This window comes from Myzus persicae, unplaced genomic scaffold (assembly GCF_001856785.1).
Source record: "Myzus persicae strain clone G006 unplaced genomic scaffold, MPER_G0061.0, whole genome shotgun sequence".
NCBI classification, from domain to species: Eukaryota; Metazoa; Arthropoda; class Insecta; order Hemiptera; family Aphididae; genus Myzus; species Myzus persicae.
Genome location: NW_019102287.1, coordinates 143,544 through 158,415, shown reverse-complemented (window position 1 = coordinate 158,415; position 14,872 = coordinate 143,544). Strand labels below are relative to the sequence as shown.

The 14,872-nt window shown below is 26.5% G+C and overlaps 2 protein-coding genes across 3 annotated transcripts; one reads left to right on the top strand and one right to left on the bottom strand.

Annotated features, from left to right (window-relative positions):
• Positions 1-1,719: 1,719 nt before the first annotated feature.
• LOC111031734 (26S proteasome regulatory subunit 7) lies at positions 1,720-6,053 on the bottom strand. Its single transcript, XM_022311803.1, has 8 exons — positions 5,794-6,053; positions 4,083-4,120; positions 3,844-4,017; positions 3,641-3,780; positions 3,408-3,576; positions 3,172-3,336; positions 2,706-3,093; positions 1,720-2,030 (listed from the first exon to the last, which is right to left on the bottom strand). Exons 1-8 carry the CDS (start codon positions 5,873-5,875, stop codon positions 1,873-1,875), a joined length of 1,314 nt encoding a protein of 437 aa, XP_022167495.1. The 5' UTR covers positions 5,876-6,053; the 3' UTR covers positions 1,720-1,872.
• Positions 6,054-6,201: 148 nt separating this feature from the next.
• LOC111031733 (band 4.1-like protein 5) lies at positions 6,202-13,189 on the top strand. Of its 2 annotated transcripts, none has more exons than XM_022311801.1 (16): positions 6,202-6,516; positions 6,691-6,896; positions 7,579-7,683; positions 7,981-8,023; positions 8,091-8,267; positions 8,338-8,546; positions 8,667-8,755; positions 9,225-9,464; positions 9,526-9,645; positions 9,900-10,042; positions 10,118-10,231; positions 10,293-10,409; positions 10,793-10,886; positions 10,954-11,017; positions 11,178-11,642; positions 12,784-13,189. In XM_022311801.1, the coding sequence occupies exons 2-16, from the start codon at positions 6,744-6,746 to the stop codon at positions 12,901-12,903; spliced, it is 2,253 nt and encodes a 750-aa protein (XP_022167493.1). In that variant the 5' UTR covers positions 6,202-6,516; positions 6,691-6,743; the 3' UTR covers positions 12,904-13,189. The 2 variants fall into 2 exon arrangements, with proteins under 2 accessions (XP_022167493.1, XP_022167492.1); XM_022311800.1 differs by having other exon boundaries at positions 6,202-6,520.
• The last annotated feature ends 1,683 nt before the right edge of the window (positions 13,190-14,872 follow it).

The window sequence follows — 14,872 nt, the reverse complement described above, 5'->3', positions numbered from 1 at the left end:
AACTTTCCAGTCTTGTGCTTTTACCAAAGTCTAAACCAAAGAGTACAACTTATGAGCCGTATTTGAGTGTCTAGCAAGTTAGTCACGTCGAGGGAATACCGATTTCGGAGTAAAGATTTGTGATGAGGCGCTCTGGAGGTGTCGTTTCGAAGGCGGGAACGTTTGAAAGTCTCGAAATATGTGATTGAACGGTCCAGTCATGTGCTTTTACGAAAGTGTTAGCTGTTTTTCTCTATAATTATTCTGTTTATGTATATTACTTAACGATCGATTGTCGTTATTATTATTATTATGTATGTAATTGGGCCTGGCCCGTTTAAAACTTAAATAAATAAATAAATAAATAATAACAATAACCACAGACAAGGAACAGTAACTAATGAGTAATGACTAGTAGCTGATATTACTAAGATTAATAATAAAAAAAAGTGAGTCCACTGGAATGTTTCCATATAGGTATGTATTAAACTTGAGCAACAAACTAATATTATAGGTACTACTACCTGTTTTGTGTCGTCTTAATATAATTTATAAGAGTAGAACAATACTCGTATTATATAATTAATTTTATAGTACTGTAATTTTTGTATAAATGTAGTAGGTGGCCAGGTAGGTTAGCCTACCCTAAACGTTTTTTGATAAACATTAACTAGGTACCTAAACCTAGTGACTCAATATAAAACAATTTTTAGGTATAAATTATAATTTATAACACAATATATTATGTAAGTAAACACTAAACATGTGTCATATTTAAATTTTTTTTCCATGGTGAGTTGATTTCTCTCAGATTTTATTTCTGGGATTTTTTTCCACGATTGGAATTTAATTTGTACTTTTCCTAAAGTAATGTATGGAAACCAAACAATAAATATGAACATTTGTTAAAATTCTAGTAAATTTTAGTATGAAAATAGGTAGGTAATATTATTTAGTTATCATGATTTTTAAATTGTGCGTGAAAAAGTAAGACTTTCTCCACTCAGAATCATTTTTCATTGCATACAAAGATTTATTATTAAATTTAAATCTAGCACATTCGTTAGTGGCCAGCTCGATGAAGAGGTACCTACCTAAACTAACCGACACCAATCCATAAATTCATCCATCATAAAGCAGAGCAAAGGCTTAGTGAGGTGAATTTTTTATAGGGGGGGAGGCTAAAGCCTATAACATTTTTGGTGTACAACATATATTCTAAACTCAACATAATCTGACATCAAAACCCAAATGAAAATGCTAGTCCCACTGGTTGTGACAATAGAAAACAATAATATTTAATTAATCATCTCCAGATAGGTGATACAAGGTTAACACACTAGTTGTTAGTAGCTAAAGAGGAACCAAATAAGGAAAACAACATTCCATCCAATTTAATTAAATGCAGCATTTAAAGGTCTGAACACAAAAAATATCAACAATCTGACCAATTTTCTAAAAAAAAACAGACCGGCACAACCAAATTTAGTTTGTATTTGTGTAATTATCATATAACTGTACAACAGTTATTGTGAATTATAACATGAATAAAGTGGAGGAAAATAAGTTTTTATTCAGTTTTTAAATTTATTATTTGAGTGAACAAAATTTAAAACAAACACGATGAGACGCTTTTTAGTATTTTTTTAGGATGTATATAAATAGGACATACAAATTAAATATTATAATTTTAATAATTTACTTGTGGTTAGAAACAGTAAAAAATAAAGGAGATAATAATTTACTGTGAATTTACATTTGTATATTTTAAATAGATAATTCTGAATAGCAAAATATTAAAATTAATTTTATACCATCTTTCAAATACATACAAACTAATTGAAATTGGATATACACACTATAAACCAATTTGAAATATGAATTAATATTATATTAGTTATATGTCATATAACGTGGAGTAGAAGAGAATTTGGCGTATGATTTGATGACCTTATTTACAGCTTCTAGGAAATCTTTTTCGGTGGCGACTTTCCGACGAGCTCTAATTGCAAACATACCAGCTTCAGTACATACGGATCTTATTTCCGCCCCTAAAGTTGTAATAAAAAAATAGAATTGTTATACATTTAGCAATGCAGACATCGATACAAAAAAATTATCGGATATAATCAAATATGAATATTACTCCATAATTCATATTAATTATGTTTTTGTTGGTTATTTTATTTTAACTAAGTGTCATTTGCAAAAGGCACATAATAAGTCTTTTGTAAATTTAATGTCAATGAAATTTGAAATGTATTATATTATACAATAGGTGTAGTTTCTTATTTAGTTAATAAAATCATTGAAATAAACAATTGATGATTAAAAACAAGTTATTAAAAGATTACAATCGCCTTTTTTTTTTTGTATTATAAAATAAATTCCCATTCAATAAATGAACAATAATGATTTTTCATAAACAATATATTTTAAAATATGAAATATAGGATAAATTTTCACTGAGCGCCAAAATTTGATAAAATATGCAAAATAAAATTGTTTTTACTATGTCTATAATTAAAAAATTCTCGCATTTGTATTCCTATTAAGTTACATAAAGCCATAAACCCAATAAATACAATATGTGAAAACCTAAAAATCCTCTCTACAGCAATTTATAATTTTCATACCAATTAGCACCAGATTTTTGAACGGTTCAACAATGCATAACCATACAATAGATTACATTATATTATACAAATTAATAAATTTAGACTTACCAGTGCTATTGGGACAAAGTCTAGCCAGCAATTCAAAACGAATATCTCGTTCAACACTCATAGCTCTGGCATGTATATTGAAAATATGAGTTCGGCCTTCTAAATCAGGCAAACCAAATTCAACCTTTCTATCAAGACGGCCAGGGCGCATCAATGCTGGATCTAATGTATCTGGTCTGTTGGTTGCCATTAAAACTTTAATGTTTCCTCTGGGATCAAATCCATCTAACTGATTAATGAGCTCCAACATAGTTCTTTGTACTTCGTTATCTCCACCAGCACCATCATCAAAACGTGCACCACCAATTGCATCAATTTCATCAAAGAATATCAAGCAAGCTTTCTTACTGCGAGCCATTTCAAATAATTCACGAACCATACGGGCACCCTAAAATTTCACACATATATTAATGGATATAACTGTAATTGTTGAACAACAAATGCAAAATATATTTTTAAATTTCACCTCTCCAACATATTTTTGAACAAGCTCAGAACCAATTACTCGAATGAAACAAGCATCTGTACGATTAGCAACTGCTCTAGCACATAAAGTTTTACCCGTTCCTGGTGGTCCAAACAATAACACACCTTTTGGTGGTTCAATTCCCAAGTTCACAAATTTTTCAGGCTAAAAATTAGACATAATTTCAGTAAATTTACAAAAATAATAAAAGTCAGAAAAACATTAAAAATACCAACATGCAACAATGGAGTTTCAACGACTTCTCGTAATTTATCTATTTGTTCTTTACATCCACCAACATCTGAATACGTAACATCCGGCTTTTCTTCTACTTGCATCATAGTAACAGTAGGATCAATTTTAGGAGGAAGCGGTATATGGATTTGATACTTATTACGGTCAACTCTGCATTAAATATATACAAAATAAATAGTACAAGCAGTTGTATAGAAACAAATATATTTTTTACCCAACACGCATTCCTTCTTCAATATCAGTGGGAGCTACAGAATCTGCAAGATCAACAACAAACTTGGCAAATTGTTTGACATTAATTATGTATTTAGGATCATCTGAATCAGCATTAATAATTTTTGTACATCTAGCCACCTAATAAAATTAATTAATTCAATGTTTAAATTTTTCATAAATGATAATGAAAGAGTTATTTGCCTGTAATGGTTGTTCATTTTGAAGTGTCTGTTTGTCAGCAGTTAAATCCCAAAATGCAGGAGGAGCTAAACCTGTATCTGATTCTTTAATTCCAGTTAATTCATTGATACGTTTAATGATACCTTGAATATCATCTTCTACTGCTTTTACATTAATTGTCCATTGACCTTGGCCCTATAAATATAACAATTAAGTTTACTTGGTATAGATATTTAAATAAAGCATTTTAAACTGCTTACATATGTCTTGAGTAATGCGATGTCCTCTTCGTCCAAAGCTAAACATTTTATTATAAATTAATAAATCTGCAGTTTTTTATACTTTAGGTATAATAACTAACTATACATTTTTAATTAAATGTTAGATAATATAATAACATACAAGTAGATCAGAATTATATGCACTAAAAATTCTAAAATATTTACCTTTACAATAATGAAACAATATTTTTTTAAATTAATTCAATAACACCTATTTTTCGTAAATTTGGCTGTTAAATCAAATTGAATTCTTTTTTTCTACTCTTCACTCCAAGTAACCACCTTTAAGTAGGCCATCTTTGTCCTACACCCCTATAGGGCTCTGTCCCTCACTTAATTTTTAATTATACCAACAATGTTCATGTAATTCTTTATTCTGTTTATCAATCTCTTCTTTGGTCTTCCTCTCCACCACATTTGCTTCTATATTAATCTCCTTAGCCATTTTCACTGCCGCCAAGCACATCTCATGAGTGACTAACATTACCGAACCATCTTAACCTATACTCACTCATTTTATCTACGGTAATTTTGATCCTACACTATAATGAATTAATTCTTTTTTATTCTATCATCCCTAGTCACTCCACAAATCCTCCTTAGCATTCTAATCTCTGTTAAACTCGCCGTCTGTTCTGTTTTATTGTCCATTACCCTATATTTTGATCTATAAAACCTGATTAGCTCCAAAACTGTTTTATAAAATCTACTTTTTAATCTCAACGGCATACAAACCTCTTGTTACACAAAATACCTGACTCTTCTCTCCATTTCATCCATCCACACACATTATATTTTTTGATACTTATTTGTTCTACCAATGATCTTAAGTATTTAAACCAATTCACCTTACACACTAGATCATCCAAAAGAAACTAGAACACGAGAGTTATGAACCGAAGTAATAAATATGTTAGGTGATTTCAACTTAGTGAGCAAGAAAAACAGAAGCATTAACTTTGTAGAACTAGTAAAAACAGGTTATTGGAAAAAACTAAAAAGAAAGCAAAATATACCTAGGATACCTAAGACAATGATGGCTGGACAGAACTCAATAAGACTTTACCATTCTGGGCATACATAATGGTAAGGTAGCTACAGACAAACAGATGAAGACAAATGTTGGTTGGGATGAAGAACGTTAACAGTCTTATGAAGCCAAACAAATATATAAAAAATATACATGGATTCAAAAACGCAGCCTTTCAGAATCAGGTATAATCGTTCAACAAAATCAACTTAAAAATTAAAGGAAAACATCTTTGTATACAAAGGTAACTTTAAGATTTTACTAAAATTGTATAACGGGTATAAATAAATTATATTTTAAACAAAATTGTTATTTTATACCTATAACAAACAAGCAATTTTAAGTAGTTATTTAAAAAAACCTTGATTAAAACTCAAAGATTTTATCAGAAGCGATATCTGAAATAATTAAACATCCTTATTCCTAAAACAAAAAACCCAAATTTTTTTTATTAGATTATGTAAGAATCTGATAATAGTATTCTTACAAGACTTGGTACTCTAATTAAAGTTTATTTATTACTTTATTCAAGGGAACAAGGGAAACAGTCTTTGAATTTTATATTGGAATTAAATATAAATGTAAAATATACGTGAGCAGTTTCAAAAGTAAAGATTATTATCATATACAAATATAAGTAAAAGTCATTTTTTCAATTACATTTGATTTCTTTTTCTTTTTCTTCTTTTTCGGGTTCGTCTTTCTTCACTTTTCTCATTTCGTCACCCAAATAGTCAGGCATCTTGAATAATTAATTATACCAAAAAAAAAACGAAGTAGGTAGAATACAATTAACACTTGTAATTAATTATTATTTATAAATCTAAATATTTTATTGCTGAAAGTTTGAACTAGGTAGTAACAAGAATTGGAAAATGTTAAGAATTATGATTTGTGTTTTGTTCAGATAATGATAAAGCTGTTTTTCTTTAAAAATTAAACAAATAACAATTTTAGGTTAACAATGACTTCTCAACTTAGATTTGAACCTACACGAGCGCTCTCTTTAAAACCAATTAAGAACTACACTCAAAATTTGATTATTATGTTTTATTTATTTTCTAAGAGATAATAAAAATAGTTGATGTTTGGCTAAACAATAATTTGTTTATAACTAGTTTTACACCATTAGCACTCGTTTACATTTTTCTTCTTCGACTCCACCCTTAGATTGATTACAATTTACAACTAGTCAGATAATCGATCGTCATAAAAATTCAAATTGTACATTAATTCGCTCTTCCGTGTCTAAAATTTTGTGTTCTTCCATTTGTTACTTACATTGTATTTTTGTTTTTTTTTTTCATTATTTTGCAATCACATAACGGTACCTTACCTGTCCAGCTTAGTGGGGCTTGTTTGGGTGAACACGAACACAGCCTGGTAGGTACGTAAGTTAAGCGTGCGTAAATATAACTACTATTTGCGTTTCTAAGTTCATGGGTGATTCAATAATGTCATTCATTGTTTATTACACCCTACTACTATCAGTTTTAACTTTTAATGTAATTATGTAATTAAATCAAATTATCAAGTTGTATGATTTCTTTTATCCAGTATAATTACGATGTTACTATTCTCGTGACATTATCCATTTGCTCACAATTGCAATGCTTCGGTTTTTGAGTAGAAAACGGGGTCGGAACGACCCAAAAGCTCGAAACATCAAAGCTGGGGCTGAACGTTTAAATCCTCCAAACAAGCATTGTATGCAATGTAGGGTCATGCTTTTAGATGGTACAGACCTATGCATTGAACTATCGGTAAGTACACGTAAAATAATATATTATTACGTTATGAAAGTATTTCTTTCTCTTAATTTTAAAATAATAAATGAAAAGAGTAAATTAAAGTTTTGAAAAGGTTAGTTACTTAATTACTTAATTCCAAAAAAATTAATATATTCATACATTTTTCATTTATATATTAAGCTATTGTGTAATATAAATAAACATAGCTAACTTTTTATGTACTTATTTATTTTATTATTCCTACGTAAGGATGTATTATTAGTATTTTAAATCTATAATTATATTATTCACAACATCATTTCTTAAAGTGTTGACCTGCCTCCGCTCAGAATCGTTTATTGTAAGTCATGATTTTTCATTAAATTCAAATATAACACATCTACAATGACCTATTCTATAACGTGGTAAACTCGACACATATTATACAGCAAACCAAGTTCAACAATTTGTATTCTTAATATTTACTATTATACCTATTAATACTTCCCATTATTATAATATAATACCTAATTATTAATGGTAACTACAAATCTTTATTTTTTCTAAATTTTATAACATATAAAATAATATTATAATTAATAACAAATATTTTTTTACAATGCTTAATATTTAAAAAATATATAAATTTACTTATTTTTTTAAACTTTTAAATTTTTTGAAATAATTGCAAAGTAATCATTTGATTTTTTTTTAGAAAAAAGCTGTTGGTAGTGATTTATATGAACAAGTATTTTATTCATTGGATTTGATTGAAAAAGATTACTTTGGTCTACAGTTTACTGATGCTAATCATGTTCAGGTAAATAAAAACATGGTCCTACTTGTTTACCTTCCTATATTTTATAAACATACTCTCCAATATCTACTTTATTCTTAATTCTAATTATGATTCATATGCAAGAATTTATTAAAATTTATGTTTTTTTTTGTACTTAGTTTAAAATATAGACTTACTTGACAGATGACAGTAAATATTTTATTGAATTATAAGTGTTAGGTATATTGGATATTGAAGTGTTGGATAGTTTGTATACTTACTCTTATTTTTTAATTTGTTATTAACTGACGTTATAATAACTATGATTATTTTTGTTAGCATTGGCTCGATCCTACAAAAGCAATAAAAAAACAAGTTAGAAGTATGTAATGCATTTATATCATTATTTATTACTTATTTAAGTATATTAAGTTTTGTTTTTATTTTAGTTGGACCACCATATACATTTCGACTACGTGTTAAATTCTACTCTTCAGAACCAAATATGCTTCGAGAAGAGTTGACTCGATATCAGTTTTTTCTTCAACTTAAATTAGATATCCACGAAGGTCGGCTTGAATGCCTACAAAATACTTGCATTGAATTAGCAGCCTTAGCTTTACAGTGTATGTATCTTTATAATTTTTTTTTTAATATTCTTTTATAAATCTATTATGCCCTTATTTATTATTATAGCTGAGCTTGGTGATTATGATGAAACTTGTCATACTCCTGCTGTTATATCCGAATTTAGATTTGTACCAAATCAAACTGAAGATATGGAAATACAAATTGTAGAAGAATTTAAAAAATGTAAAGGTTTGACTCCAGCTCAAGCAGAAACTAGTTATTTAAATAAAGTGAAATGGTTGGAAATGTATGGAGTTGATAATCATACTGTTTTAGTAAGTAAAATAATTTTATTTTATATTTTTTAAAATTAAAGTATTCTTAGTAATTATGGTAAAGTAATCTAATATTAAACTTTTTTGCTATATATTGTTTATAAAACTATATTTGTTTAGGGTAAAGATGGCTGTGAATATGCTCTTGGTTTAACACCAACAGGCATTCTAGTTTTTGAAGGCATTCAAAAAATTGGACTCTTTTTCTGGTATGATTACAATAAATATACATTGAGATAGATAGATAGTGATATATTAATAAATTAAAGGGACCAGCATTTACATTAGAGTTTATTTATTTTATCTTAAGTGATGTGGCATTGATCTATTCTAATATTCATATTTTAATTTCACAGTGTCATGAGATATTTGAAAAATGTATATCTCAATTTAAAACGGTTTAGTTGTATTGGAACAAATTCTCAATCTGCATTCCTTAAAATTTGATTAAACATTTCCTCTTATTTCTTAGTAGAGTAGTGTACTACATTTTATTTACCTGACTTAATGAGTACCTGTTCTGTTATCCAAATTTAAATTAAATTTCAAGAATTGAAATGTTTAGTTAATTATTATGTTGTACAGTTGCTATTAAAATGGCCTTTTACTAAAATAAAAAGCTTAAGAAATTCTAATACCAAAATAAGTTATTCTTCATTTATATATAATGTGTTATAGGCCAAAGATTGGAAAATTGGATTTTAAGAAGAAAAAACTGACTTTAGTAGTTGTAGAAGATGACGATCAAGGACGAGAGCACGAACATACATTTGTATTTCGATTACATAATGAAAAGGCATGTAAACATTTATGGAAATGTGCTGTTGAACATCATGCGTTCTTTAGGCTTCGAGCTCCTGTTAAAGGTCCATCTGCTAGACAAAATTTTTTCAGAATGGGTTCACGATTTAGATATAGGTAAATATAATTTTAAAAAAAGTTTCAATTAAAAATTAATATTATTAATTAATTTATTAAGCGGAAAAACAGAATTTCAAACAACTCAATTAAATAGAGCAAGAAGAACTGTTCAATTTGAAAGAAGACCAAGTCAACGATATGCACGAAGACAATCGCATGTTCTAAGAGAACGACAAAAGTAAAATAAACCCTCAGATTACATAGATTGGATAGGACATTTGTTTCCGATTACACAGGGCATTTGTCCTATATAGTTTTGGTATTTGGTCCCAAATATTTATTAATTATCCCTTATAATAATAATAATAGATCACTATTATGCTCATGCATAAATTATATCCTATCCATTCTCTATTGTCTGATTAAAATGTATGATTTGCCTATATTTATTATTTGTTTTATAACATGTTTTGTATTTGAAAATACTTTCAGGGACAAAACTGAAAAGCCCAAAGCAGAAAATGAAAATGAGAAAATGGAAAAAATTAATATTATGGATAAACCTCCAACTCCAATCTTAGATTCCAAAGATATTCATCTTGAACCAACATCCTCATTAACCTCAAACTCTTCTGGTAATTATATTTATGAACACAGAATTATATTTTCTAGTTTATAAATAAATTGCTTAATTTGATTATCTGTCACAGATATTGCCGAAGATAAGTTGGACTCATTATTAAAGAGTTTGAATAAAGACACTCCTTTGATAAATAGCAAAATAAATGAATCAAATTCTGTTGACATAAATAATAAAACTGATGGTACTGTATTTTTACAATGTAAATTTATGTCAAATTAGTATTAATTAGTATGTTTTTTTAGATTTTGGCAAAGATCAAAATCAATCTTCGTCTCCATTACCAAACAATCGAAACATTTCATTCAATACTACTCCAAGACCAATACCTAAAGAACATTTAAAGTGCAACATTTTAAAAGGTAATATAGTCGACTCAATAGCTTGAAAAATGTTGGTTATTCAATCTTATTGTTCAGTCCCTTAAAAGTCTCACAGTAATCCGAATAAAAATAATCCTTTTGATATTTCCATCCACTCAACAATTCAAAACTTCATAGATCCTACCACTTTAGAATTATCGAAAGTCGACTGCCTATAAATTATAAATATTTCTTATCTTTTTAAACATTTTAAAATCAATACCTTAGAAATTTAAATCAAATTAAATCTTAAATAATTTAAATAGTTGAGTGTTTAATTGTTTTCTTAAATTTGAAGTATTTGTGAAATTTTTTTTATATATTTATTGATTATATATTAGCTCATAACTAAAATATCATTAACACTAAAAAAAATTTTCTAGCTAAAGTTGAAGAAGAAATGAGGAAATCACCTTTGTCCATGTTTGATCCACTATCTAAAGTGACCAACTTGCAAGATAATCATTTACATAATGGGTAACTATTTTGTTTTATAAACTATTTTGTGGATTATACATGTTACAAAAGACTTATTTTATTTTAGGGAATGCAATATTAATTCTAAATCAAATTCGTTTGGCAAAGAACAAGCAACATTTGTGTCTGTTGTAAGTATATACTTGACTACAATATAATTTATTTTGTGGTATTCTTTATTTTATACATAAGGATTAGTATATTTAGTTTTAGTTTTGCTATTTGTATTGTTTAGTGTTGTTTTATTATTTTGGTGTTTGTTTTTGGCTTATTTCTTGGTATTTAAAAAAGGGTGGAGACAAACTGACATTATCCCTTAATGGTGGCATTGCGGCACCAGAAGAAACTAAACAACCATTGGATGAGCCACCTATATCTGAAACATCTGTGTCTAAAGATGACCGTAAAAGATGTGCTACTCCAGTAACAGTGACCCATTTCTCTTTTGGTGAATGTGGGAAATTAGAACAAAGGGTAGTTTCTCCTGAAAGAAGTCCTACAGAAAGTATGTCAAGCATTTTATCCTTACCATTTAATGCTACTTCTCCTACTAGCCCTCGTAACCCATTTTCGGCAAATCCGTTTTTTGGTGATTCACAACCAGCAACAACAAATCCATTTTTATCACCATCATCAAATCCATTTGCTGATAATGGTATAAAAAAAGATACCACTAATGATGCCGTAGTTGCCGTTGAATCAAATACTGGCATAAATGGTGTAAATTCTAATACTAAGGTAGCCCAAAAAAACCAGGTATGTTATCTTTTTATTATATACTTATATACAATTAGTGATAGATTATTTTTCTTTCAAATATGTAATATTCACCTCTCACACCCAAAACAAACTAGTATACATTATAACTAAGTTTATCGTGTATAATTGTCGAGCTGTCATTGTTACCGCCTAAAGTTAATTAATAAAAATAAAAAATAAAACTAATTTTTTATCAAAATGATTTACCATACTAAAATAATTTTAAAATTTTGCGCAAACAATTCTATATTGATAATAGATTGAATTAATAAAATACTCGATTTACGTTTACCCATGTTTATTAAAAACAGTATTTTATGTATATTTTAATACATTTATGAAAAAAACAAAATTAAAATATTAATTTTAAAGAAATCTTTCACAAATTACTTGCTTAAATTTTACATATTGTAATTATTCTATGTGAATTATATTAATTATAATACCTATGTATACTGTATATCTACTGTATAACTATTGGCCAATAGTAAATATTTTTATTTATGGATATTTATAACTAAATGGCAAGGTACTAGCCTTAAATGTTATTGGAAATGTTTGCATTGGACACATTAAAAATATCAAACTATCTATCTTATTATTGGTGTGTTTACCTGTTAAGATTTAATAATTTATTATAGCTGGACATTAATTGTTAATGAAACTCGTATTTTTACTTATATTGAGAATTGCATAAGCATTGATTATATATTATATTTTTATTCAAAATAAAAATAATTAATAAAAAAAAAACATAAATTTGAATGAGTGTAAGTAAGTAGAAGTTTTTTTTAAAGTTAAAAATACTATGGTTGTGTAAGATTTTAAACTCATGTTAACTTATTGATAAATTACCCTAAAAGAATTATATTTTAATGTTATTGATCCTATTCAATATCTGAATAATAAAATGCAGTTTTACTATGAAAATCCAGGCATATTAAAATACAAAAGATTCAAAAATCTACATTTTAATTAATATTATAAAAATTTTAATGAATCATATTTGTTTGAAAACTTGAATAGTTTTCTTATCTTTCTGTTGCATTACCAATTTTGGTATAATTAGTATATTCTTATTGATCTGTGATTGTATCCAAATTATTTGATTTTTAAAATGTACATTATTATTTTATAGGAACTTACTAAGGCAAAACCTTTAAATCAAATTTCTCCGTGGTTAATCAGTAGTGGCGCTGAGACTTCATCAGTACCCAAAATAATAACCCGGAAGTCTGTAATCACAACACAACTTTAAAAATGGTATGTATGTTAGAACCTGTTATATCAGAAATGTTAAAAATGCTATTAAGTATTAAGAATTTAATAAAATGTTATTTTTTTACTTATTTATTCAAAATGAATTTGTGATAGAAAATTGTTGGCTATCACAAGTTTAAATATTAGGCATCACAGATTTTTTCCTTGTATGCAATGTTTTTACATTCTTAATGAAATTGATCTCTTTATTCTCTTATGAATTAAAATAAAATTGAAATTTAAAGAAATTAATAATAATACTTCAAATTGAGGTATTTTATGTTACTTTTAGTTAATATTTTTGTATAACACTTAAAAGTATTTCATTTTACTACAGTTGATACAAAATATGAAAAAATATATTCACCTTTTATGAAGATATTATTGTTATACTAATTAAATTTATAATAAGTAATAACTTATGCTTAAAACAAATTTTGATCAATGAGCTTATTAATTTATTTTTGATTATTCAATTGTAATACTATTTGATTCAGACTGAAAATCATGTTATTAATGTATGATATTATATATATTATTTTAATATGTTATTTTAAAACATTTATTTATTACTGTCATCTAAAACGTATGTTTTGAGCATACATTAATTTGCCTGCATCTTATCAGGGCTCAAAATCATTTTAGTATTTAATAACTAAAATAAAAATATGTTCATTATTTACTATTTTAAAATCATACTTGATTTATATGAACAAAACAAAAGTGCCTTTTATCATTACACTTAAAATTTGTATAGAATTTTTGCTCTCTCTTTCCTTTTATTTAATAACAATGAATATTTGTATGAAATTGTTAAGTAATATGTAATATACATCATTTCAATATTTCTTAACACAGTAAAAATGTTAAATAAATTGTAAGTTATAATTACGATTCTTAACAAAATAATTGAATAGAAAAGAAAATTATTAATTTACTGGTACTCTATGACATATTAATATAATATACCTATATTTTTTTTTTTATTAAATAAAATGTTAATTATTATATATTTTTAAAACTGTTAAAAACAATTAGTGTTTTAGTTTACTCGATGTTGCACTGTGTGTGTTGAACAAATTGCCTTTACTTGTGATAATTATAATTTATAATGCAGTATTAACTTGTTGTTTTTTTTTACTGCAATATAACAAAAGTTAATTGTAACTCTTAAATTATACATTTTGTTTTAAATGAATGTATGCCGTCCTCATTTAAATTTGTATTTACATATTTATTTAAGTATTTAATTTTTGTAGCTTTTAAGTTTTATACCGTTTGTGCCATAGTTTGTAGGTGTTGTGTAAAACAACAGTTAAGGTAATTTAAAATGTATACGTTCTGATATGGCATTTGTATGCTATACATGCATAGTATTTCTTTGTATGAGTGAAAATGAAAAATATAATTTTTATTATACCTTGCGTCATAATTGTAAGTAAAGATATAATGTTATCAATGAATGCATGAATATATATTTTTTTAATAAAAATGTATATTACAAATGCCATTTTAGAACTAATAAAAAAAATGTATGGAAGGATTTGTAATATTTTGTAGACATTTCATTTAGTTGTTAAGTCAAGTAAATTTAAAAAAATTAATATATTTCAAAATCCGTCCATTAATATTAAAAAAATACATGTGATTATTAATAAATTATTTATTGAAAGCAATTTGTTTATTTTTATTTAAAATTATTCCATTCAATTCAGTATGATCTACATTGTAGACATAACTGACTACCAATGTATTTGGAGTAATGGATAAAAAATTGTTAACTGATGTGTAGAGGAAATCCTAGCCCTAATTGTTATTTTTATTATGATTATAAATTATAATATATAGTGTTATATTAATTTTATACTATGATAACATTGTATCAAAAAATTAGACCTATTTCAAATAAATTATTTCAAAAGTATGAACTATGAACAGTAGTTAATAATATAACCTATCTGTTTATT

What these genes read in the sequence shown, in the direction of transcription:
- LOC111031733 (XM_022311801.1), top strand. Translation starts at nt 6,744, where the DNA reads ATGCTTCGGTTTTTGAGTAGAAAACGGGGTCGGAACGACCCAAAAGCT. An exon ending in AAAATTGGACTCTTTTTCTG is followed by an intron (nt 8,756 to 9,224) that starts GTATGATTACAA and finishes AATGTGTTATAG; the next exon opens with GCCAAAGATTGGAAAATTGG. An exon ending in ATTAACCTCAAACTCTTCTG is followed by an intron (nt 10,043 to 10,117) that starts GTAATTATATTT and finishes TATCTGTCACAG; the next exon opens with ATATTGCCGAAGATAAGTTG.
- LOC111031734 (XM_022311803.1), bottom strand. Translation starts at nt 5,875, where the DNA reads ATGCCTGACTATTTGGGTGACGAAATGAGAAAAGTGAAGAAAGACGAA. An exon ending in TTCAAAAATATGTTGGAGAG is followed by an intron (nt 3,094 to 3,171) that starts GTGAAATTTAAA and finishes GTGAAATTTTAG; the next exon opens with GGTGCCCGTATGGTTCGTGA. An exon ending in ACTTTGTCCCAATAGCACTG is followed by an intron (nt 2,031 to 2,705) that starts GTAAGTCTAAAT and finishes TTACAACTTTAG; the next exon opens with GGGCGGAAATAAGATCCGTA.